Genomic DNA, 23838 nt, shown 5'->3' with positions numbered 1-23838 from the left:
ACGCAGAGAACAAACCGAACCTCAGGGGTGAGGCTTTTCTGAGATCATCTGACACGCGGTAACCAAACCCAAGCCCCTGGCAGTTGTCCCCCATTCCTCCAAATCCTGTTTTATTTTCCTCCACAGCCACGAACACGCCTCACATTACATATATATCGCACACTTCTCCTCTGTAAGTCAGTGCTGGCCAACGGAACTATAAAAGCCGCAAATGCAGGCCACGTACATGATGTTAAATTTCCCAGCAGCCAATTCAAGTAAAAAGAAATAGATAAAAGTAAGATAAACTGAGATATTTTATATCCTCTTTTTGAACTAAGTCTTCAAAATCCAGTGCATTTGGTACATGGATTTCATCTCAATTTGGACAGGCCACGGGCCAGTGGCTGCCCTGGTGGGCAGCGCAGTCCTAGACCCTCCCTGGTCTTTATGAGAGCACGTTCTTCTCTTCCCCAGAACCAGAGGCAGCACCTTGGCATGCAGTGAGCACTCCAATTTGTTCAATTTAAAAACTGCTAAGATCCAAGATCTACAAAACAGAACCATTTGAAAGAGAAAACATACTAGCTAGCTACCAAGCTTTCTCACACTAGAAAAAGATATATACAGAAAAGACTGGGTGAAATACCATGATAGGTAATTGTTGTTTTATAACTACTGAAGAAGAAAACACTATTGACTAAGACAAGGAAAGTACCTCTCCTGTGATAGGAACTAAAGTGGTTGTTTTCTACAGTGAACCAACAGTTACTAAGGGCAAGGAAAGACAGCTCAGGTGTATCAGAGGTAGGACTCCCCACAGGCTCATCCTTACAAATGCAATGCGTCACTGCAAGCGGAAGGAAGGAAGGAAGGAAGGAAGGAAGGAAGGAAGGGAGGGAGGGAGGGAGGGAGGGAGGGGAAGGGAAGGGAAAGGAAAGGAGGGAGGGAAGGAAGGAAGGAGGGAAGAGAAGGAAGGAAGGAAGGAAGGAAGGAAGGAAGGAAGGAAGAAACAGAGAGAGAGAAAGAAAGTTCCTCAAGAGAAACTTCAGTGGATTCTATTTTGGTTTCTTTAACGTTTTAGAACAACAGAAGATACTGAAGGCTGTCCATTTCCTTAGGCAAAACCTGTAGTCAACACACACAGCTCACTTGGATGCCCAAACGATAAAACTCGCTTCATTTTGCCCATGTGCATTTGTTTTAAGTGCTCCCTATTTAAATATTTTATCCTTCATACACCTAGATTCTTCCTTTGTGTTTAGTTTCTGGCCTTTTTTCTTTTGTTTTTCTCTCTTCTCATACCCGTTTTTCACAAACTGACTTGCGCAAAACTCCCTAATGCGGCTAACACGCCCTGAAGTTGCATAAAATCCTCACTTGTTCTTGCCATCTGCTGTGTCACGATGTAAATGCGTATTCACAGGAATACCTAATCCAACTAATTTCAAACATCCCATTAGTGTAATGTGGACTCAGTATGTGGACTCCTGGGGGGTCCCTGGGGCACTTTCAAGAGGCCCAAGAAATCAAAAACTATTGCTATACTACTGAGTTATTTGCTTTTTCACCGTGTTGACATTTGCACTGATGGTATTAAAGCAATGGTGGGTAAACTGAGGCACGTGAGCAAAATAAGTCAAGGCAGTAACACTACGATGTAGTAGTCATCACTGTATTCTTCACTTGCAGTAAAAATATAGCCCGAGTTTCATTTTTACGTGTCCTAGCTGAAGCAGTAACAATGACTGATTCCCTTCACTAACCCTTGAGCGCACACACCTTGTCAGTGTCTCTGTGGAGAAAAGGGCAGCGCGCAGGAAGCACTTCCGCCGCCTACTGGGGCTGGGGGGGCGGGGGGACTGCGCCGCGCAGCTGCTGGAATCGCCACACTGAACGTGCCACGTTTTTCACGGAGCTCCGTGTGTACTTAAAAGCGCTATCGACACAGCATGGTGATTCAACCTTGAGTCCCTGGTGCACATTTGCTCAAAACAGAATAAGGTCAGCCAGTTTCTTCTAGAAAAACTAATAGTACGTGTCGCCAATGACTACATTTGAGCTTTTACGTAAAAACTAGAATTTTGGCCAACATATCCACCACCATGAGCTCTGACAGCTTCCCAATACTTAAGGATAAAAGAACCATTCAAAGTGCAAGACAGACCAATGGGTTTTAAGGTAACAGAATATAAAAAATTCACTGATATGATTTCAGGTTCTACATTTCAATGGCGTAGGAATGAAGAATATCCACAACTATCTAAAGAGACTATTAAAATAACCCTTTCTGTCCTGGCTGGTGTGGTTCAGTGGATTGAGTGCCAGCCTGCGAACCAAAGGGTCACCGGTTTGATTCCCAGTCAGGGCACAAGCCTGGGTTGCAGGCCAGGTCCCCAGTAGGGGGCATGTGAGAGGCAACCCCACATTGCTGTTTCTCTCCCTCCCCTCTCTCCCTTCCCCTCTGTCTAAAAATAAACAAATAAAATTTTTAAAATAACCCTTTCTTTTTCTTTTTTTTTTTTTTTAAGATTTTATTTATTTTTAGAGAGAGGGGAAGGGAGGGAGAAAGAGAGGGAAACATCGAGCTGTTGCCTCTCTCGTGCCCCCAGCTGGGGACCTGGCCCACAACCCAGGCATAGAGGCTGGGTTTTCTTCACATGCTTGGACCAAAGCAATAATCACAACAGACTGCATGCAGAAGTACTTACAAGGATTCAGCTGGTTCTTAGGTCAAACATCAAAGAAATCTGCAAAAGCATAAAACAATTCCCACTTTCCTAATTTTTATTTTGGTTTTAGGAGGGTTGTTGCTGTTGTTGTTTTTAATCCTCAACCAAAGGACACTTTTTCTTTGCTTTTAGAGAGAGAAGAAGGGATAGAGAGAAACACCCACACAAAAGAGAGGCATCGACTAATTGCTTTCCACATGTGCCAGGACAGGGGACCACATGCACCCAGACCAGGGACGGAACCCACAGCCCAGTTACATGCCCTGACCGGGAATTGATCCCTCAACCAACAAAGCCACACTGGCCAGGGCTTTGTTGTTGTTGTTTAAAAAAAAAATCTTATGTTAACATGAAATGGGTTTTATTATAGTTATTTAAGAATAATTTTGGCCCTGGCTGGCATAGCTCAGTGGATTGAGCTCGGGCAGTGAACCAAAGTGTTGCAGGTTCAATTCCCAGTCAGGGTACATGCCTGGGTTGCAGACCATAACCCCCAGCAACCATACATTGATGTTTCTCTCTCTTTCTCCCTCCCTTCTCTCTTTAAAAATAAAAATAAAAAAATAAAATCTTTTAAAAAAAGAATAATTTTAAACATGACTTAGTTGATTGCTCATGAAGTATATATCAATAAATAAAAACAAGCAAAAGCTCTTTGGGAGTCCTCAGTTTTTAAGGGTCAAAGGATCAAAACCAAAGTTTGGGAACCCTTAGGAAAGGTCATAAAACCAAAGATCTGCCCTTAGCCTCTTCCTTCCGCAGTCAGTTCCCTTTTGCAGGGACAGCCACTCTTTTCCGTGAGTGACCTTCCAGACCTTCGTCTGTTTTTAAACAGACCTGTGCATCCAAAAGGGGATCCCCCCAAATGTCCATCTTTGTAAAGGGGATCCCCCCAAATGTCCATCTTTGTAAAGAGCTATCCTGTAATTTGCTTCTCCCACGTCAGCTCATATAAATCAGTATCATTCTCTATAACTGCCACAAAATATACCACAGGATAGTTTGTTAAAATAAGGTGCATTTTACATATTTAAGGACATTTAAGTTATTTCCAATTTTCTACCGAACAATACTGCAAACAAAATGTCTTTTGACAAGTATTTTTTATAACAGAAATTACTAGAAGACATTAAATATACCTAAAAGTAAGAAGTTGTTTAACATTACTTCAAAGTGCTTTTAAGGGGGGAAAAATGAGAAAGACGAGAAAGGGTTCTAGGTATCTTCCTCTTTTTCAAAAATCTACCTTCCAAAGCTCAAAAATCGTTAACTGCAAAATGCCCCAGACAGTGAAAATAGGGCTAGACATCCCCTTTGCCTGGAAAGTAGACAATGGTGAAAGTTCCGGAGTATCTGCATAATACCTGTTACAATGTAATGAGTGAGGTAATAAAACCAACAAGTTTATCTGCATGTATTATGGACTCCTACCCAGAGAGCTTTGCACGAGGTCCCGCCTCGAGATTTGGAGCTCTTTTATCATATTTTCGATAAAACTATGCCTACACGCTGCACGGAACCACGAGGACTGAGCCGTTCTCCATGACACTTGAAGGGTATTCGCACTTTCAATTCCAACAGACGCAGCCCAGTGACATGCCGAGAAGCCTCCGACAATTTATTCTCCAGCTGCAGGAGTCCACTCCTCCACACTCTCACCAACACCAGATAGTATCAATTTTGTTTGTTTTTCCCAGTTTTTCTTATACCTGGTAAGACTGGGTATCTTTTCCAACGCAGACTGTCTTTTAAGATATCCTTTTCTGAACTTCTACTTCTTATCCTTTGTAAATTTTTATACTACGTTGTCTACCTCTGAAATTAACAGGAAGTCTTTATATCCTAGTTTTTTTTTTAACAGTATGATCTCTCAAGATAATTTCAAAATTAGGCTCATTTTAGGATCCTAGGATCTACATACCTAAACATAAAGTACAAATTCTGAACTTACCTACAACACATAACCTATATTCCCCAAGGAAACTCGAAAGATCCCTGTGTAGCTACAGAGATGAGACACCAACCACAGGATGACACAGGACCGGATCCGCCCCTGATTTCCAACTGTCACGTGCAAAGACACAAGCTAATTTCTCTGAGACGATGCCACGTAGGTGCCAGATACTTCCAGAGGTCCTTCACAAACACTATCTAGTCCCCAGCAGCCTTGTGCAACGGTTTTATGGTCCGTGTTTACAGATAAACTGAGTGGCTCAGAGAGTTTCACCAGTTTTCCCAGGACCACAGAGCTGAACAGCTGAGGTCTTTACGACTCCAAGCCAGATGCCCCGGGCCCCCTTATCGATATGCTGCAAGCACCGCTGCCCCCCAACCCCATTTTGCTGTTAATAGTGTGTGCAACTAGATACGTCTACCTCGTTTTCTCCAAAGGTCCACTATGTCCCTGGCGGTGCCTTAAAAAAAATCAAATGATACCAGGTGCTTTAATCAGCACCACTGATTACTCTCTTCTCATGGCTGACCTTAAAAAAATCACGTAGACTTAGTCAGCCTCACTGCAGGGTTCCTCAGTTCTCACACCGTCTACACTAGCTCCTCTGTCAAAGGTATGCTGAGGGCAGCTCTCAATTCCCTGAAATCTTTTCGGGCACAGCAATTCCCATGAAGAACTTAAGAGGTAAAAGCAGTTCAACACGATCTCTGGTGAGCAGATCCCAAAATTAACATGAAGTCTTCCATGATAATCCCAAATAACCACCTGCTAAATTAAACTGGCTGAACACATGAACAATCAGAATAATACAGGGTGGGCAAAAGGAGGTTTACAGTTGTGTGTATGAAAAACACAACCAAGTTTATTCTTGTATTATAATTTATTCTTGTATTATTTTCCATACAAACCACTGTAAACCTACTTTTTAAAATAATTTTTTTAAAGATTTTATTTTATGGACCCTGGCTGGCGTAGCTCAGTGGATTGAGCGAGGGCTGCGAACCGAAGCGTCGCAGGTTCGATTCCCAGCCAGGGTACATTCCTGGGTTGCAGGCCATAACCCCCAGCAACCGCACATTGATGTTTCTCTCTCTCTCTCTCTATCTCCCTCCCTTCTCTCTCTAAAAATAAATAAATAAAAACTTTTAAAAAATAGTTAAAAAAGATTTTATTTTATTTATTTTTAGAGAGGGAAGGGAGGGAGAAAGAGAGACAGAGAAACATCAATGTGTGGTTGCTGGGGACTGTGGCCTGCAACCCAGGTATGTGGCCTGACTAGGAATCGAACCTGCGATGCTTCGGTTTGCAGCCCGCGCTCAATCCACTGAGCTATGCCAACCAGGGCTAAACCTACTTTTTAAAAAAGGATTTTATTTATTTATCTTTAGAGAGAGGGGAAGGGAGCAAGAAAGAGATGGAGAGAAACATCAATGTGGGAGAGATATATCTATTGGTTGCCTCTCGCATACCCTCAAATGGAGACCTTGCCCACCACCCAGGCGTGTGCCCTGACTGGGAATTGAACCAGCGACCTTTTGGTTTGCAGGCTGGGGCTCAATCCACTGAGCCACACCAGCCACGGCTGTAAACCTACTTCTGCCCCACCCTGTAAAGTCATTCCTCAAGCACGAAGGCTGCTCTTGCCACCCCCCCCCCTCTAGGCTCAGCTTCAACCACCATCCTCTCACAGTTGAGCCTCTCTAATCCCAAAAAGCTTGCAGCTTTCCCCGCACACACCAGGATATTTCACACTGACATGCCTTGGCTCCCGCTGTCCCTTCTGCCTCTTCCATCCCCAACGTACATGGTTAGCCCCAGTTTGCCTGCACATCCCTGTCTGAACCTGCCCCTGGCTGGCCGAGCAAACCCAGGTAAGCCTGATGCCCCTCCTGTGTTCTGGGGCACTCCAGGAACCCTACACCACATCCACAGCTTCTCTTTACCTGCAGAGATGGACTACGAGCACAAATGTTCCATCTATGCTTGTTAAACTAAAGCTGATACGAGCCGCAGGGAATAAATTCATTTCTGAAACTCAAACAATGCAGAAGTAGGTAAACTAGCACCCCCCCCCCCCAAAATATGGAAAGTATAATTTTCAAACACACTAGTTTCTCCAAAGAAAAGGCAGGAGCTGCTTTATTTTTGCAACAACAGCTCACTTTTTAAAAAACAGACACGTGGGGATCACTGGGGAGAACTCAACCACTTCTCAAACCGTTTTAACAACATCACAGCCTCTCTCTTCGCTACGCTCTCCAATCATCATCTGCCCAGCCAGAGTGGCAACCTGAGCCGCACTCTGTTTCAGAAACGAACTTTTAATCAAATGTAACCACTAAGTATGATTTAGCAAAGTTCCCGGTGCAAGAAAATATTGTTAGCTCCTGAGGTAAGATCCCACATTCACAGTGCTAAGTATGGGAGAACATAAGCCCCAGGTCTTCGAGCTGTAAGTTATCAAAACTAAACCTTGGCAGCTACTGACTGAATTTCCACATACAAGGGGCACAAATGAATCAGGACCTGGATGGACCGTTGTCGGAGTTAGCGCAAAAACCGCGGTGGAAAGAATATGATGTTCCTAGAGCAACAGATTCCTCCATGCTTGAAAAGTGTGCAGTGTCTCACTGCACACTTCGCTGAAGACAGCTCTCTTGGTTGTCAAACTATGACCAACCATGTCAATATGTGTCAACTAAGTGTCTGGGGCAGAGCACCTTCATATTTAAATGCGCAGGTCTTCCTATGATACACATATAAAATACACATGCTCGGCTGAAATTACTATGAAAAGAATGATGACACTATGCATGCCCATGCTGAGCAATGCCACTGTTAAAAACGGGTGAACTATTTATACCGACCCTGAAGATTCCTCAGAATACATAGTTTAAGTAAGAGCACAAATTATATATAAACAGATTGATTTCATTGTTCAATTAAAAAGTGGTGTTTGTGGATACATGCAAGAAAGAATTTCTGGGAAATAGTACACTGAGGTACCAGCTATAAGACCTGGGAAATAGCTGGGAATAGGGAGGATTGTAAAACAAGTATGTTCACATTTTACTGCATGTGGTTTGAATTCATTTGAATGTATACATACGTAAAAATTCATTAAGGTGTTTACTTAATACACACGCTATTGTATCTAGGTTATACCTTAATTAAAAAAAAAAAGTAATACACGCTCAGTGAAAATTAAAACAGAAAGACACCACCCACAGATTTCTACTTACATCAGTCCACACCCCAATCAGAACAAAAATTTTCCCATATTTCTGTTATCACCAAATATGATCTACTGCCAGCCTTGGCATTTACATCTCAAGAGGGGGGAAAAGCAACAGCTGCCACTGGAGTGACTACTAGGGATACTGTATTGATGATTTACCCACATTGTCCCCAGGAACTTATGAGGCATCATTTCCATTCTAACCCTCCCCCCACCCCCAATCTCGAGTTCCTCATCCTTAAACAAGATCGTGCATTTACAAAGTGGAATTGGGATTCAAACCCAGGTCTAGGACCTCATATCCCACATTCTCCTGGCTGTACCCGTCAGCTCAACAAGGGCACGAGGCAAACGTCAAGACTCCTAATTAAGAGGTTTCTGCACAATTTCCTCCTGCTCTCTCTAATCCTTAACAATGCTCCACATCTAAGAGATTTCCTCCTGTGCCCTGACTGGTGTGGCCCGGGGGTTTATGCTTCGTTCCCATGAACCGAAAGGTCACCAGTTTGATTCCTGGTCAGGGCACATGCCCGGCTTGCAGGCCAGGTCCTTGGTTGATTCATGTGTCTCCCGCACATCAATGTTCCCCTCCCTTTCTCCCTCCCTTCCCATCTCTCTAAAAACAAATAAATAAAATCTTTAAAAGAGAAAGACTGGCTTCCTCTGCAAGCCAGGACCCTACTAATCTTAGTTAACAAGCTGGGCCAGCCCGGCACCATGGACTCCACTCTGCACACAGCCGCCTGCTGTCATCTCCAGCACATCTCGCAGTCCCGACCACCTGCCTCCCGATGCCCGCTGCTGCACTCTCACAGCTCCTTAGGCCCCCCTCCCACTTCTCTGCAGCTCCTTTCCGTTAAGGCGAAGCTGCTAAAAGTTACTTTAAAGGGAAAATAGTCTCATTTTCTGTCCTAAGACGGGGTGTCCAGACATTTTTTTTTTTCAGACATTTTACGATATAGTAAGTACCTGTCTTTTTCCTACAGGAAGACAATAAAATCAACCCTTCAAAGAAGCCAAACAAGATTTTTTTTTTTTTCCGAGAAAGCAGGCAACAGGACACCTCTGCTCTGACTTGCCATTGCAAACAGGACCGGGCTGCTCCTAAACTCCTTTGAGGGTTTGACAACTTAAATGGGAGGAATGAAGGCACGGCCGAGTCAAGGGCCTGCGCCGATCACCTGCGGCGCCTCGGGCAGGCCGCTCCTGCTCCCCGGGCTTTAAGGAGAATCCTCTGGTGAAGCAATTAAGGTCACTTAAAAAAAAAAAAAAAAAAAACTATTGTGCTATCTCATTTCTATTGGTTTTCCTTTTTTAAACAGTCGGTGTTTAACATAATTTGAAAGTAGTACTCTATTGATCAAAGGACTTGAGTAGACACAGAAAGTCTTTAAAAAGACTTATGCTGTCTCAAAATCGATTGTTCTAACACATCACCTAGTTTGGGTAACTACTGTGGCAAAAGACAGAATCTGTCATTTGTGAAGACAGATACTTTATCAAGAATCAGGTTTTTAAACATGCAAAAACGAGAGAATTTAGGGTGCTTACAAAAGGTTTCCTGTGGAGAGGGGGAGCAGTGACCTGATATTAATGGACTCTTGCGGAAGCCACAGCAGTAGACAAAATCCGCCCTGGTTGGTGTGGCTCAGTGGACTAAGAGCAGGCCTGAGAACCGAAAGGGTGCCAGTTCTATTCCCGGTCAGGGCACATGCCTGAGTTGCAGGTCAGGTCCCCAGTAGGGGGCATGAAAGAGGCACCCGATCAATACTTCCCCTGTACAACGCTGTTTCCCCTTCTCTTTCTCCATCTCTTCCCCTCCCTCCAAATAAAATCTTAAAAATAAAAATAGTATTTAAAAAAAGGTTTCTTGTATTTCTTATAGCTAAGATTTTATGAATAAAATGGAAAGAATGCTTGACTTATTCCAGGATCCTAAAATAAAGCGATTCAAGTATTGGGTTGGCCAAAAAGTTTGTTTTTTTCCTCCATAAGATAGCTCAAGTGGTGCTTAGTTGTCATTTGAAGCAATTTTGTCAGATTGTATTATGACAGCATGCATTTAAAAAAACTTATCAAAATTGGCGAATTTTTATGTAGCCATTTTAGCATTGAAGATGGAAGAAAATAAGCAATTATTTTTGGCATATTATGCTTCATTATTTCCAGAAAAGTAAAAAAACAACTGAAATGCAAAAAAAAAAAAAAAAGATTTGTGCAGTGTGTGGAGAAGGTGCTGTGACTAATCGACCACATCAGAAGTGGTTTGCAAAGTTTTGTGCTAGAGATCTCTCACTGGATCATGCTCCACGATCATGTAGACCAGCTGAAGTTGACAGTGATCAAATCGAGACGTTAACTGAGAACAATCAACGTTCTACCACACAGGAGGATAGCCAACATACTCAAAATATCCAAATCAATAAAGTTATGGGTGAAGATGAAAAATGTGCCTTTTCTTTTATGGGGAAAAAAACCCACATGAACTTTTTGGCCAAACCAGTATGTTAAACCTAGCCTGTGATATCCATAGGTGTTTTGGCCAATAGTTTCAGCCTTTGCTCGTCAAATCATCAGGTATTTAGACAACCACATAGAAGCAGTGGACTTGGTCTACACTGTTTTAGAACCTAAGACAGATTCAGAAGATTTTCCAAATGCACATTAATAAAAAGCAGAACGGATTGTCCATAAGAAGGTAGATTCACAGTCACAAGAAATGTGGAAACAGATGTCAGAGTGTAAGGCCACTGTCACAAACAAGTCCTGTCCATTCAACAAGAGGATCTGCTAAACTCAGACTCTTCCGCCTAAACAGAATGTGTGCGTAGACGTTTCTGGAAAATAAGAAAATGAGTCCTGGCCAAGTAGCTCAGTTGGACAGAAAGTCATCCCAATATGCCAAGGTCATAGGTATGTTGTGTTCCAAGCCACTGGTCTTCCCCTCCCCCACTTGATGGAAGATAACCTACAAAGATGGCCACCCATCAACTTCCCCCTCTCTGCACCTGGCAGGCCACTCTCCCATCAAGAGGAAGAGTCTATTTCCATATCCCCTTTGCATCTGGGATGGCCTTGTGACTTGCCTTGATCAACAGAATGGGACAGAAGTAATATTGTGCCAACTGGGGGCTAACCCTTTTAGAGACCTAGCAAAGTTTGCTTTCAAGTGGGGCAGCCAGCTGCAGGCTACCACCACCACTAGGTGATTAGATACCTTGTGGAGAAAGGTCAGAAGGACAAGCACCAAGAGGCCAAACATGTGAGGGTAGCTTCATGGACCTTTTCCCCCAGCTTAGTAAATGACCCAAAATGACACCAAATGAACAGAAGCAACCACCTAGAAGAACCATAGAGTCAAGGGGAGAAAAACTTGTTTTGAGTGGCTAGTTTCACAGTGGTTTGTTACGAATCAACTTCCTAAACAATTAAATGATAATGCCAGCTATTCTAAGGATTTAGGCCTCTTTCCACTTAGAGCTCCGTTAGAGTCCTCCAAGAATAGTTCTAACATAATTTCAAACGGTTTCCTAATCAAGTTAAATGGTCTCAGGATAATTTTCTAAAATATATAATTTATGTACTACGTGTTCCCCTTCAGGGCAACAAAATCCACATAGTATATTAAAATTTATAACTGTGTTTATTTACCAATACTGAACACTTGCCAAACAGCAATTTAAGACCATGAGAAATTGCACCCTCAATTTTAATAGAGCACTGAAAACTACGTTTGCCACCAGCTTTCAAGCAAAACCCTGGCAGTCCAAGCCAACTTTTAAGCATCAGATTTATGGGGCAGAGATCCTCACTAAAAGTGCCAATCTACCCCTCGGCCACTGCTACCACACTGCCACCTCCTGTCTTATTGCCTCTTGAATCAAAGGCAAGAGTCGATAAAGGAAACTCAGCTAAGAATAGCACAGCCTGTCTCCTTCCTCCTAGACCAAATCAACCACCACAGTTACTGAATGGATAATTCGTACCTTTCAAAAATGCTACTGCTGGAAAAGCTGCTGTCTTAATGCTGCTAAAGACAATTACAATGAAGTTGCTTTCAATACATATCAAGGTAGCTCAACAGCTTTGCTTCCACACAAAATCCCAGACCTGTAAGAACACATTAACTGCAGTGGCGTGGCTCATAAAAGAATTTCAAAGTATGGCAAAGATCATTCCCCTCTTGCCGACTGCCTGAAAGAGGTACACGTGCAAAAGCAACTGAGCTTCCAAACTACAGAAAAGAAATGCAAGTCAAGTTTCTTACTACAGAGGGGAAAGCCCAGATCTCTGTAATTCCAATAGATATTTTTAAGCCTTAGCTGGTAACTCATTTATTTCATGCAGAATGGCAAATCAGAACAAAATACGCCCCTTGTTAGTTTACTATAATGGCAGTTGGCAGGAGCAGATCACACAAGTCAAAGGGAAAGCCAGAAACACAAGCCAAGATTCCCGATTCCCACCGGCTCCAGGCACATGTCAGGTTTCCCCTCACATCCTCCTCGTTACTGCGCACAGCCACACACAAGCACTTAACACTTATTTTCTGTTTAAATTCTAATACGGGCAAAGTAAGAAATCCTTGCAACTCTTTCAAACTATATTGAGAAAACAGTATGAAAGCAAAAAAAAAAAAATTCTCCCTGGCTACAATCACTTAAGCAGCGGTGCATTACTGATCTGAAACTGATGGCTCCGAAGATGACCCTGCTTCTGATTCTTTACTGGCCACACAAGTTTCCTAACATGCAGCATGTCACGTCCCCCCGCGTGTGAGAAATCTCCCTTAATGCACAAGGTTCACCTGGACCACCAGGCTGATAAGCAAGGAGCCGCCCCCACAGGTCTCCATACCTGTGTTTAAATGGTCAGCATTAAAGACAGCTTTTGTTGCCCTAACACAACAGGGTCCTGTGCCCTGGCTAATGGGCACACAGCTGGTCCTGGGACCCGCCGAGTCTATGCTTAGCTATTAAAATGCAGCACTAGTGTTTAAATAGCCTTTTCAAATAAGATACACTGAAAGCCCTCCCTGGTAAGTTTTTATACATGCTGTATCCAATTTACATGTTAAACATAAGATTCTAATATGGAAGTGAGCTGTTCATTTAACATTTTTAAATAAAAAAAAAAAACAAAACAAAAAAGGCATTTGAGCTTAGGCACCTCAGTCTATTTTAATAAACCCTTCCTGAAAAAATATTAACTGTAATATCCTGTTTTTTTCTCCTATCATCAAATATATATTTGGCTACATATCCTAATCAATATATCCTAACAGCCAAACCATGAGGAAGTTGCAGCTATAAAAAAAACCTGAAAATATAAAAGATTTTCATAATTTAAAAAAGTAATGGAAAGTGAAGTAAAACCACCATCCTCTCAGTTCCCCAGTGTCAGCGACTTTCCTGGTCGCTCTCCCATGCCCAATAGCCCACAACATAACAACAAAAATATCAGTGGTATTTACATCATCACGGAGGGGCACATACAAGGTCCCACCAAGATACCAGTGGCTCTTCCCAACCAGACTCAGCTACAGTCTTCCAAAGTCACAACAACCTCTGCACCCACCCTTAACTTAAACTTAACCCCCAAGTGGAAGGGAAGGTTAAGCTTATGCCTCAGAGCGAAGCCACATCTTCGGCCTGTGGCTTTTACATTTGGAACAGAAAGTGCTACACTATCGCCAATATTCAGAGCAATCCTCCCCCTACTCTGGATGCAGGGGACCTCCAGCTCTGTGAAGTGCTGCTATAAACTTCCCCAATGGAGGGGTATCTGAATGCAGAAAAGCAACATTCCTTCCACATTCCCTTGAGACTTTGGTAATCAGGAGCTAAGCTTGGTCTGAACCAAATTCAACAATACCCCTTCCTGAAAGGGTCCCCGCCCAACCCTGCCCCTAGTCAAAGTTGGGCCAGGCTGCCAAGCATCAAATCACTTCCCAGGCCTGCTCCCCTGTTTAGTTGCCACAAGCCCATTCATCCATCTCAGAGTGCTGCCATAAGCATTCTTCAGCACAGGGCTCCCAACATGCCTTGCACAGCAGGTATAAAGGTCATCGCTGCACGTGTGGGTGTGCCTGCCTCAGATGCCTACAGGATGATGGGATGGAATGCCATGACTGCTAAGCACAAAGAACTCCACCCAAAAGTCCAGCAGCCTCACTCGGCAAGGACTGGTCTGGGGCGTTCAACTCTCTGTCACCAGTTCCACCCCTTGACCGTCCTATATAGGTGCTGGGCACATGGATCACCGGGACCCCTTCTCTGTCCAATCCCAAAGCCCGTTCAGACAGTGGACGCATTCAGATAAGGGAAACTGTGTCACAGCTCCAAGGTTCAGTTCCAACAAAATTATAATGTGGATTTCCAGAAAATCTCTCTAAGAAAATTCCAGAAAAGAGAGCTCCACTTTTGTTTTTAGTCATTTCAATACAAGCAAAGGAGTTACTTGATAATTCTCTAAATCAGTGAAAAGTTGTCTCCAGTGTACTCCTATTTATTTTGCTAGTAAGACAGTATCATTTAAAATCCTAAGCATTTTAATTTAATCTACATTGTTAATAAACTGAAGAGGCTTCCATTGATAAATCCTTGCTTCCACTGGTAACATTTTACCTTATGTGCTTTCCTATAAAGAGGAACCTGCTATTACAAAGTAACAAGTAACTGAGTTATGTTTTTAGGTTGAGCAAAAGTCTTTAAGAATAAAACAGGGAGTCCTTGCCAGATGCTTTAAATTCAACTCCCTACACATGGGGAGAAACTAACACCAAGCCGGAAAGTCATCTGCATTTGCATGCAGGTCAATGAGTTGTATCTGAGAAGCAAAAGACATTTAATTTTTAAATTTAGAAACTCTCAAATGTTAAAATGCCAGTCCTTCAACACAATCAGTTGCTTATTTTTTTAATTCAATATTTGAAGGAAATTAAGACACAGTGACTAAACATGAAACCATTCAGAATTTGCAGAATGTGCTTACATCCCCCCCCCCCCCGTACCCCCCAGAGAAACAATTCAGGCTATGCCTTTAAACTTCTTTTTAAGGAGATACGACTTCATCCTCAGTCTTTTAATGCCTATTAAACTGAGATCAATTTAGATACTTTTCAGTACACATTCTATTACATTAGTAAATTTATTTTTTTTAAAAATTCCATTCTACTATATACAATTATTTGACCACCTACAGAAATTCCCAGCTAGAACTAAATCTATCTGGTCACAAATATCTCTTTCCAAATATCCTAATGAACATTAAGCACATAAACAGGAGAAATCCACAAAAATCCAAACCAACTTGCTAACAAAAACATAGTTTGTGAAAATGCTTTACCTGGATGAGAACTCAACCTAGAGCCAGGCAAGCAAGGACATTTTGTGTAGCCTTCCCTCTCTCTGCACAGCGACAGGAAAGACAGAGCGAACCCCTCCTGGCCTCCAGCACCCACTCTGTCACCAATGCCTAACCAGAACGCAAACAGCCCCAGTTTAAATTAACTTCCAGCTTATTACTTGGCCGAGGCTGGGAGTGGGGAGATGGGAGGGGGAAGAGGCAGAAGCCTAACACCACCTTGTGAAACCCTGAAAAGCCTAACAGGCCAGCCCCAGCACCCCTGGGGAGGAGCAGCACCTTTCCAGCCAGGGTTATGTATGGAGCCGGGGTCTTGGCCGGATTTGGAGAAAGGAGCCATTTCTCCAGAACACTCCATAGCTTAAAAGCACAGCCTCCAAACGGTCTACAAAGTGACACACCACACATGCCCCCCAAAAAGGGCAGTCCCTTGGCTGCAGTGGCCCAGATCTTGAGCCTTCACCATCTCCTGGTGGTTACTTGTAAGCAGAAATCGTTTTAAAAGGGTGGGGGGAGAGAAGCAGGAGACAAAGGCGGGTCTGCAGAAACCTGTGCACCTCTGGAGTGACGGAAAGGCGACTCTGGACAGGAAAAGGCCAGGCCTCCACTCACGTGCTCCGACCCTTGGCTGGCCAGCCAACACGGGAAAGGCCACTTCTCCCCTCTCAGACTTGCAGGCGGCTCCTAGGCCTCTCAAGGAAAGGCAGGCCACGCTCGCCAGTGTCCGTGGCCGCTTTAGCCTATCCTGTCCTTACAAGTGGGGTGGGGGGGTGGGGGGTCACCCTTTGCTTCCCAAGTCCTACAGATTCCCCAAACCTGCCCTCCCAGACTGATTTCCTGATGTGGCGACTTGACCTACTCTGCCGGAGAATATTTAGTTGTGAGAGCTTCCCCGAGAGACTTCCACGCCGATGACACTAATTGAGCGTCAAGGACCCACCAACAAGCCCTCTGGTCTTCTCAGCATTACCCACGCACACACACCTGCCACGCACTTAAACGCAAGAGAAAAAGACGCGGCCAAGCCATACAGCAAGCAGCCCCAAAAAGCACTAGGAGGAAAAGTTGTTTTCAGCTGTGTTGACAGCCTTTCCTCCCAACAGCGGGCCAAGCACGGAATCTAGGAGAACACTGTAAATAAGCTCACCTTTGCCTTTTGGGGACCGAGTGCTCAACTTCTACGAGTTTCCCGTGCAGTTCTACTTTACCTGCGGACACAAGGAGTGGGAGACAGTTGGCAGTGTTTAGCGGCTCTCCAGGCCCGAGGGACCCGCACGGCCTAAGCGGCGGCGACACAAGTGGCTCTCGGAGAGCCACAACGGCCCCCGGAGGCGACTCCAGGCCGAGGGGGAAGCGCGGCGCCGCGCGAGGGAGGAAGCCAACCCCTCGGGGTTGGTGTAACTTACAGACCGGTGGGGAGGGCAGTCAACTGGCTGTCCCACCACCTCGGTCACACTCTTCCTCCCGACCCTCGGGCTCTTCCGCCCACCTCAGGGGGCCACCTAACCCCGAGACCGTCGCCGAAGCGACGAGACCCCTCCACGCACCTCTCCCGACACTCTCCCGAGGCCAATTTGGGGGAGGGGGCGCACGAGCCCCTCTCGGGTGTGCAAGCCCAGGCCCGTGGGGAACAGGGAGTGGCGGGAAAGGCGCGAGGACAGCAGGGTGGGCGCTGAAAGAGAAAACGCCGGCGGTACGTCTCGGCACGGAAGGGACAACGGGCGAAGGACGGTGCGGCGCCCGCCACACCGACAGGCGCGGGCTCCCGAAGGGACCGGAGAGCAGCCTTCCCCTGGGGCGTTCCCGGTCCTCGCCGAGCGCGCCCCGCCATCCCCGGCGGCCGCAGCCCAAGGCCGGGCGCGGAGAGCGGCGGGTCCCTCCCTAGCGACCACCCACGGTCCCCACCCACCTGCCCCTCTGGCTCGTAGGACGCGGGGGAGGTGGAACTTGCAACCCGGGTCGCGACTGCCCGCTTCCCGCAGGGTCGAGAGGCTGCGCGGGGCCGCCGGTGCAAGGCACCAGCCCGCGGCCTCACTCTGCACGTTCTCCCACCGCCGGGCCTGGGGTGGGAGCGGGGTCAGCGAGTCCAACACCGTTAAGTAACGAGTCGAGCAGAGGAAGGACGACGGGAGGAGCAGGCGTTCGCGCTCGGCGCCGAGGCCCGGCGTGCGGGGAGCCTGGGCACGCGCCTGGGCCCGGGCGGGGCGCGGGGCGAGCGCCGTGGGTCCAGCGCCGGAGGCGCCCCTCCCCCGGCCCCGCTGCCCCTCCGAGCCCGTGCCCGGGCTTTCTTGACAGCGCGTCCACCCTGAGCCCGCAAAGCTCCAGCGGGGGGAGGAGAGCGGCGGGGTCCCGGGCCGGAGTCCAAGCTGAGAAAGCAGCCGGGACCCCACGCGTGTGTGGGCGCCCGGGCCTCGGCCCCTCTCCCCGCCCTCGGCCGGGCCTGGGGCCCTGTGTGGACCAGCGGCCGCAGCCGCAGGCCTGGCTCCGGGCCCCCGACCCCGGCAGGCCCGGGCGGGCGGAGGCGCAGGGCTGGGGCAGGCGCCCGGCGGGGCCAGGCCGGGGCCCACCTGAAAGCGCCTCGATGGCCTTGAGGGCCCAGCCCTCGTCCGGACAGTCCACGAACGCGTAGCCAGTCTTCACCAGGAAGGGTCCAGACACGGGGATCTTGGCGTCCTTGAAGATACTTTCCAGGTCCGAGGGCACGACGTTCTCGCTGAGATTTCCGATATACAGTTTGTTCATTGTGAAGAGTGGTTGTTTTTAAAATTATGAGAAAAACGAAAAATTAAAACCACCCCCAGGGATGGATGGATCCGGCGGTTTTGTCCCCCTTGTCTTCTCGCCGTTAAAATACACAAACACAGTAAGAACCAAGGACAGGAACGAGGAGAGAAAAAAAAAATCAGATCCGAGGGTTGTTTTTCCCTTTCTGGCTATTAAAAAAAAAAAAAAAGGGAAAAGAAAAAGCCTTCCTACAACCCAAACGCATCAACGAGTCTTCCTAACTCGGAGAAGGAGGCGGGATTAGCGAGAAAAAGGAGAAGAGGGGGAGGAGGAGGGGGGAAAACTACTTTTTGTCTCTTCCTCCCCAACCCCTTTGGCATCGGCCAGCGGACTGTGAAAATATCACACTACGTGAGGGCAGGCACCGCCTCCCCATAAAAAAAACCCACAAGGGTGACTGGCAGGAGGGAGGGGAGATGGGGTGGAGGGAGGAAGGCGCAGGAGGCGGAAAAAATCCGCTCCGAGTGTCCGGCTTTTTGAATGAGCCACGTGTTCAAACTACAAATCAACGTCTCACGTGAGGAATCCCAGCGCCTCAATTAGAGTGGGCTGGGGGGCGGGGTGGAGAGCGAGCGGAGGGGGAGGGGCGAGGAGATCGGACGAGGGACCCCGAGAGGGGAGGAAGAGGGGGAGACGCTCCCGGAGCCGCCGCCGCCGCAGCGCCCGGCGGAGCGCGGCTGCGGCGCCCACCAGCACAGCACCCAGAGTTTGGAAAGGGTTATCTGGTCGGGGCGGATCCGGAGGGGGAGGGGACGAAGAGGGGAGGAATATTGATTTTTTTTTTTTCTGCTCGAGATGGGATGGGGCTACTAACTAGGCAATTCCTCAGTTCTAGGGCCGGAGTTTTAAATATTCGATTTCCTACAATAGAGAATGAAGAAAACCAAAGAGTCACTATCCCACTCGGCTGGTGGCTCGGGTGACACGAGAAGTGTAACCTCGGCAGAGGCGCGAGCACGTTTCCAGCTCCAGCAGGGGCGGAAACGCGGCGAGGGAGTGGGGCGGGAGGGGCCAGCAGACGCGCCCCACCCCTGCACCCTTCACCGGCCGGGCACCGGGGAAGTGGGGCGGCCCCAAGCCTGGGCGGTGGGGGATGGGAGCTCGCGGCGTCCTGGGCGGGTGTCTGGGCGACACCTCCTCCGCCTGCGCTCGCGGTGGCTCTGGGCTTCGCGCTTGCCATTGGTTGCGCGCTTCAGAAAAGGCTCTGGGATAAATGAGGCCGGGGGCGGGCTTGGCCACCGGTGGGGGAGGGGAGCCCAGGGGCGGAGGTTTGTGGGGTGGGGATGGGGGCGTCCCGGGGCCTCGGAGGCCGGAGAAGAGAAGGCAGAGTGGGGAAAGTCGGTATTTAAACGGAAACCATTTCTTCCTGTAGTTTCCAGAGGAGGAGGAGGAGGAGTGGGGAAGGCTGGTACTTTCATTTAAATAATTTTAGTTTGTTGAACTTGGGACTCAAAAACAGGAAGATCACTCTGCGTTACCCCTAGGTAGTATTCGCACTCGAAAATTCTTCGAGTCTCTTTCTGCCTCTTTTCTGCCCGCATTTGGCCATGAGAACCATTAATTTCCCTTGTGTGTAACGAGTACAATGGTGGGTGTTGGGGGAGGGTCCGGGCCCAGTGGAGCTTTCCTGGGCCAACAAAATGAGCTGGAGACGAGGAATACGGAAATGAGCGCAGGGCTGGGGTTCTGGTGGAAATCTCCGAGTGTCGTTTAATGATTTGTACTCCATTCACAGGCTTCGTGTGCACCAGATACTTGTGGTATCTGTTCAACATGTATTGCATGGAAAAGATATAAAAATGCTGAAACAAGTGAATGAAATTCTGTATAGCGTGGAAATAAATACAAACCTCACTAATGGCTTGCTACTCTTACTAGTAGAAAAATGTTTTGTATAGTAGAGAAAATATTGTGATTTACACTAAAACATCTTAAGCAATCATGGCAAGTGATATAATTTTCCTTGTCAAACCGTATATGGCATTTAAAAGTGTATATTCCAATTAAAAGATGAATGGCAGATTATTTAAGCATGTGGGAATCATTGCATAGTATGAAAAGTATTTACAGTTTTTTTCTTTTAATGTAAACTATTTTATAATTTTGTGTTAAGGAACCGGAAGGTATCAGATCATCCATTTTAAATGCAACTGTTCTTTTTTTCCCCCTGCCAAGGAAATCCAAATTTTTAAAATGTAAACCTCACTTTAATGATATTTTCATTCACATTTAACTCAGTAAAACGTTACTTTGTGATAGAGGAGACAAACATGTTTTTGTATAATACTTTAGAACTGTGTTATGGAGCTGTAGCTTAAAAAACCATTTTGATGGTTGAAATTTTATGTTTATAGCTAGGTTTACCATTTCCCCCCCCAAACAGTAGGTTTAACTTTTCAAAAGAGTTTACTTATTTTTCCTTTTCATGTTTTTAATAAGAAAACCTTGGTTCAAAAAAAAGAAAAAAGATTTTCTTTATGACTTGGGGTATTCAAAATGTAAATATGAAAAATTGTGAGCTTCTCATGAACCTGTTGCATGTGATCAAAAGCTATTTGAAAAAAATGTGCTTTTTATTTAGTATTGCTTGCTTTTCTAAAGATCTCATTATAAACTAGCCTGTTGATCATTTGATTTTTAGTAATTTCTCATTAATAAATTTTGTGTGGTATGTTTTTTAAATCAGTTGAATGGTGCCTTTTGGATTTCTGGCTGTATTTGCTCATATTAAAACAGACCTAAGGAAATATCTACTTCCAAAGTATGGGAAAAATTGTTTATTTTCCATAAACATTAGCTCACACTTGTCTGTCACTATCAAACAAGTCCAACAGCTGGAACTTAAAACAGTGTGTGCTGCTTTGATGAAATATGTTCCTGAGCCTCTTGTGAACTTAATCTGTGTATTATTGTAACAAACTGGATACTCCATCTAGGACCTTAAAAACATACACGAGTTATACAAGCTCAGACATCAAAAAGGGAGGTGGATACAGTCCACTTCACTTCGAATCTTCCAGGCACTGGGGATAAGTATATATTTAATGGCCGAGTAAAAAGAGCAAGGGTAATTGTTTTTTATTGGCATTTCAAGTGCAAAAATATCTTTGATGGGTTTTCAAGAATAAATACAAAGTCAATCTGACTCCAGTCTTTTGATGAGTCTCAAACAAGAAATTAACCATGTATATGGGCTACTCCAAATTCTTCCTGAGACAGTCGTAGGTCCTATTTAATAATTCCACGAAGGACTCCCATCCATTGTATCTGCTCTGATCAGCTGAGTCTTTCCAACTGCAGCCTGTTTACTCTTTGGACAGCTGCACCTCCTCATCTGCTGACCTGAGTGCAATAAAAATGTTTCTCATTGGTCAGTGTAATATTAAAGCGGAAAAATAATGTCTAGAAGGTCGATTACCGTGGCTGTATCCACAGGTAATGAACGAAGGCTGAGCAGGTAGAGGACTCCCGCTGCCTCGGGGCCGAGCCGAGGGCCGAAGTCCGTAACTAGGGTGGGCTCCACGTCGCCTGGGCCTCCTAGGAGGCATTTTTTAACATACTCTTGCTCCTTCAACCAGCGCTCCGGGACTCGGATCTGTTGAAACCAGATGCGTGATAAGTAGTAATCTGGCTCTGCCCTCTCTTCGGAATCTGCCTTCAGTTATTTTTTGTTTAAATAAAAAAAAAAATGGTGCCCCGGGAGATGGAAGATGGGGTTGTTTCCTTTTCCCCTTCCCGGAGAAAGAGGGGCGGGATCCTTGCAGCTCACAGTGGAAGATCCTTCGTCGGCCGCCGGCTAGCCTCGGAGGCCCTCGACCACTGCGCCGCCCTGGCCCTGCACTGGGACCAGAGCTTTCTGCCTTCTCGGGTCCTGTCTCCTCGCGTGCAGCAGCGTGGACGGGTTAGACGTGAGGGCCCGGGGAGCCTCCGTCGCCTCCCGCGCGGCACGACCCCACCTGAAGTCCTCCTGCGCCCGCCCGCCCGCGGGCTGCCAGGGCGGACCAGACAGCGTGCGATTGGCGACCCTCCGGCACTTCCGGCCCGTTCCGAGTGTGCGAGGGCCTCCCAGGCGCTGCGGGATGCTCGGTACCCACGGAGAAAGAACACTAAGAGCCCTCGCTGAACCCTGCGCCGCTGCCACGGGCGGGGCGGGGCGGCGCGGCGAGGCGAGAGGGGCGCCCAGGGCGCGCAAACGCGGCCCCGGGGCGGGGTTTCGCGCTGCGCCGGGCCGACTAGCCCAGACCAAGTTGAGCAACCCGCGTGCAGAGACACCGCCCCTAGCTGGGGAGGGGGCGGGGGTTGCTCCTCTCACCCGATTGGTGGACCGAAGGAGCCTATCACTGCAGGCCGCCTCCACCAGAGCCGTTTGCTGGTTTCCATTCATTGGCCCCCGAGCCGCCCCTAGATTTCCATCTTTTGTGGCGCGAAAATAACCCTTTGCTCCCTCTCATTGGTGAGGTTGGGCTTCTCCTCTTCGTGTTCTCATTTTTCCAGCCCTTTAACTGTGAGCCCCCAGCGCCAACCCCCTAGGAGGAAAGGGGGAGGTAACTAAGGAAGAGTCGAAAATAGTTCTGCGTGTGCGGTGGGGCCCGCCCCTTGGGCTGACCGCGTGGTGCCCGCGGAGTCCTCTCCCTTCCCCCAACATCCAGCACTCGGAGGTCGTGGGTTTGCGCCGTGCTCAGCAGCTGGAGTCACATCTTGTCCAATATCTTAGAGTGCATGCGTCTTTTTATTCAGTTGAGACAACAAAACACATTTCTAGGTGCCTGGATTTTCCTGAGCTTCTAGAGAATTGACTCATTCTGCCCCCTCCCCTTCTAACTTTGTGGTCCACAGGGTTGTTTTAAGCAAAACCAAACAACCCCTCCAAAAAAAAGCAAACGAAAAATTCCGGGTGAAATCAGCTATGCCGAGACCAACGTTTTCGTTGAAGCTGTCCTAAGACCGAAGAAGCTGAGACCGACTTTGAAGGATTAGCGATTTCTGTAGCTAAAACGTTCTAATTTTACGTTTGGTGGAGATAGTGAAAAAAAATAATAAATGAGTTTGGCTTGGAGAAGCACAAAACAAACGAATAATCATATTTAAAATGAATAACTGAAAAAGCTAACAGCTACAGTGGTGTATTCTAGGCAGTGGTGTCTGTGCTACGTCTGTAATTATGTACATAAGTTGCTATTGATCTCAAAAATAAGTTAAGGTCAGAGCTCTGACCGTGACAGAAAAGAGGGAAGTATAAATGTGTTTGGTATATCTAATTTTATAACATACTGTCCAATTCTTTCATTATTTAAGGAAAAGGAAATGTACCACTTGGAAATGTAACTTAATTTGTTCACAGATAATTTAATTGTTCATTTTTAAGTTGACAAAATGCTTGACATGCTTTAAAAAAAGTTAAACGGTAATTCCTCAGCAAATACTAAAAACTTGCAGGCAACTGGTTTAAAACAGCAAGTTCAGCTTTTTTCCTATATTGTTAACTCTTAGCTATGAAGTTACATCATTCTCGAGCTCTTTTGGAAAAACTATTCTTTATTTAGTTCTGTATTCTTTCATTTTAGTCTCTAAAAACCAGCTAATTGAAGTAACATAAACTTCCAGGTACCATAATACTAAAACAAAGTTATTTTAGTAGATTTTTAAAACAAAATTCAAAAGTTGACTTAATTAGTAAAGAAAAACTTTTCAAATACAGATTTTTTGTTTACTTTTTATATAATTCAACCACATTTCACTAATGGGGTGAATAGATATGTATATTTGAAGTTCTTATGTAAAATTAT

At 46.2% G+C, this 23838-nt stretch overlaps 1 protein-coding gene and 1 long non-coding RNA gene across 2 annotated transcripts in view; both read right to left on the bottom strand.

The window, feature by feature from the left end:
- The window catches only part of IGF2BP3 (insulin like growth factor 2 mRNA binding protein 3), a 106580-nt gene extending 88132 nt beyond the window's left edge, over positions 1-18448 (bottom strand). Inside the window, exons 1-2 of the mRNA XM_028525422.2 lie at positions 17836-18448; positions 16416-16476 (exon numbers count right to left, since the gene is read on the bottom strand). Of these exons, the coding sequence (XP_028381223.1) occupies positions 16416-16476; positions 17836-18010 (236 nt within the window). The 5' untranslated portion in view covers positions 18011-18448. The remainder of the gene's footprint in view (positions 1-16415; positions 16477-17835) is intronic.
- A 2671-nt stretch (positions 18449-21119) lies between these two features.
- On the bottom strand, positions 21120-22193 carry LOC114507943. Its single transcript, XR_004899590.1, has 2 exons — positions 21822-22193; positions 21120-21647 (listed from the first exon to the last, which is right to left on the bottom strand). It is a non-coding gene; the product is annotated as an uncharacterized LOC114507943 (long non-coding RNA).
- Positions 22194-23838: the final 1645 nt, after the last annotated feature.

Source organism: Phyllostomus discolor, chromosome 10 (assembly GCF_004126475.2).
Source record: "Phyllostomus discolor isolate MPI-MPIP mPhyDis1 chromosome 10, mPhyDis1.pri.v3, whole genome shotgun sequence".
NCBI classification, from domain to species: Eukaryota; Metazoa; Chordata; class Mammalia; order Chiroptera; family Phyllostomidae; genus Phyllostomus; species Phyllostomus discolor.
This window is presented reverse-complemented; position numbering and strand designations above follow the sequence as displayed.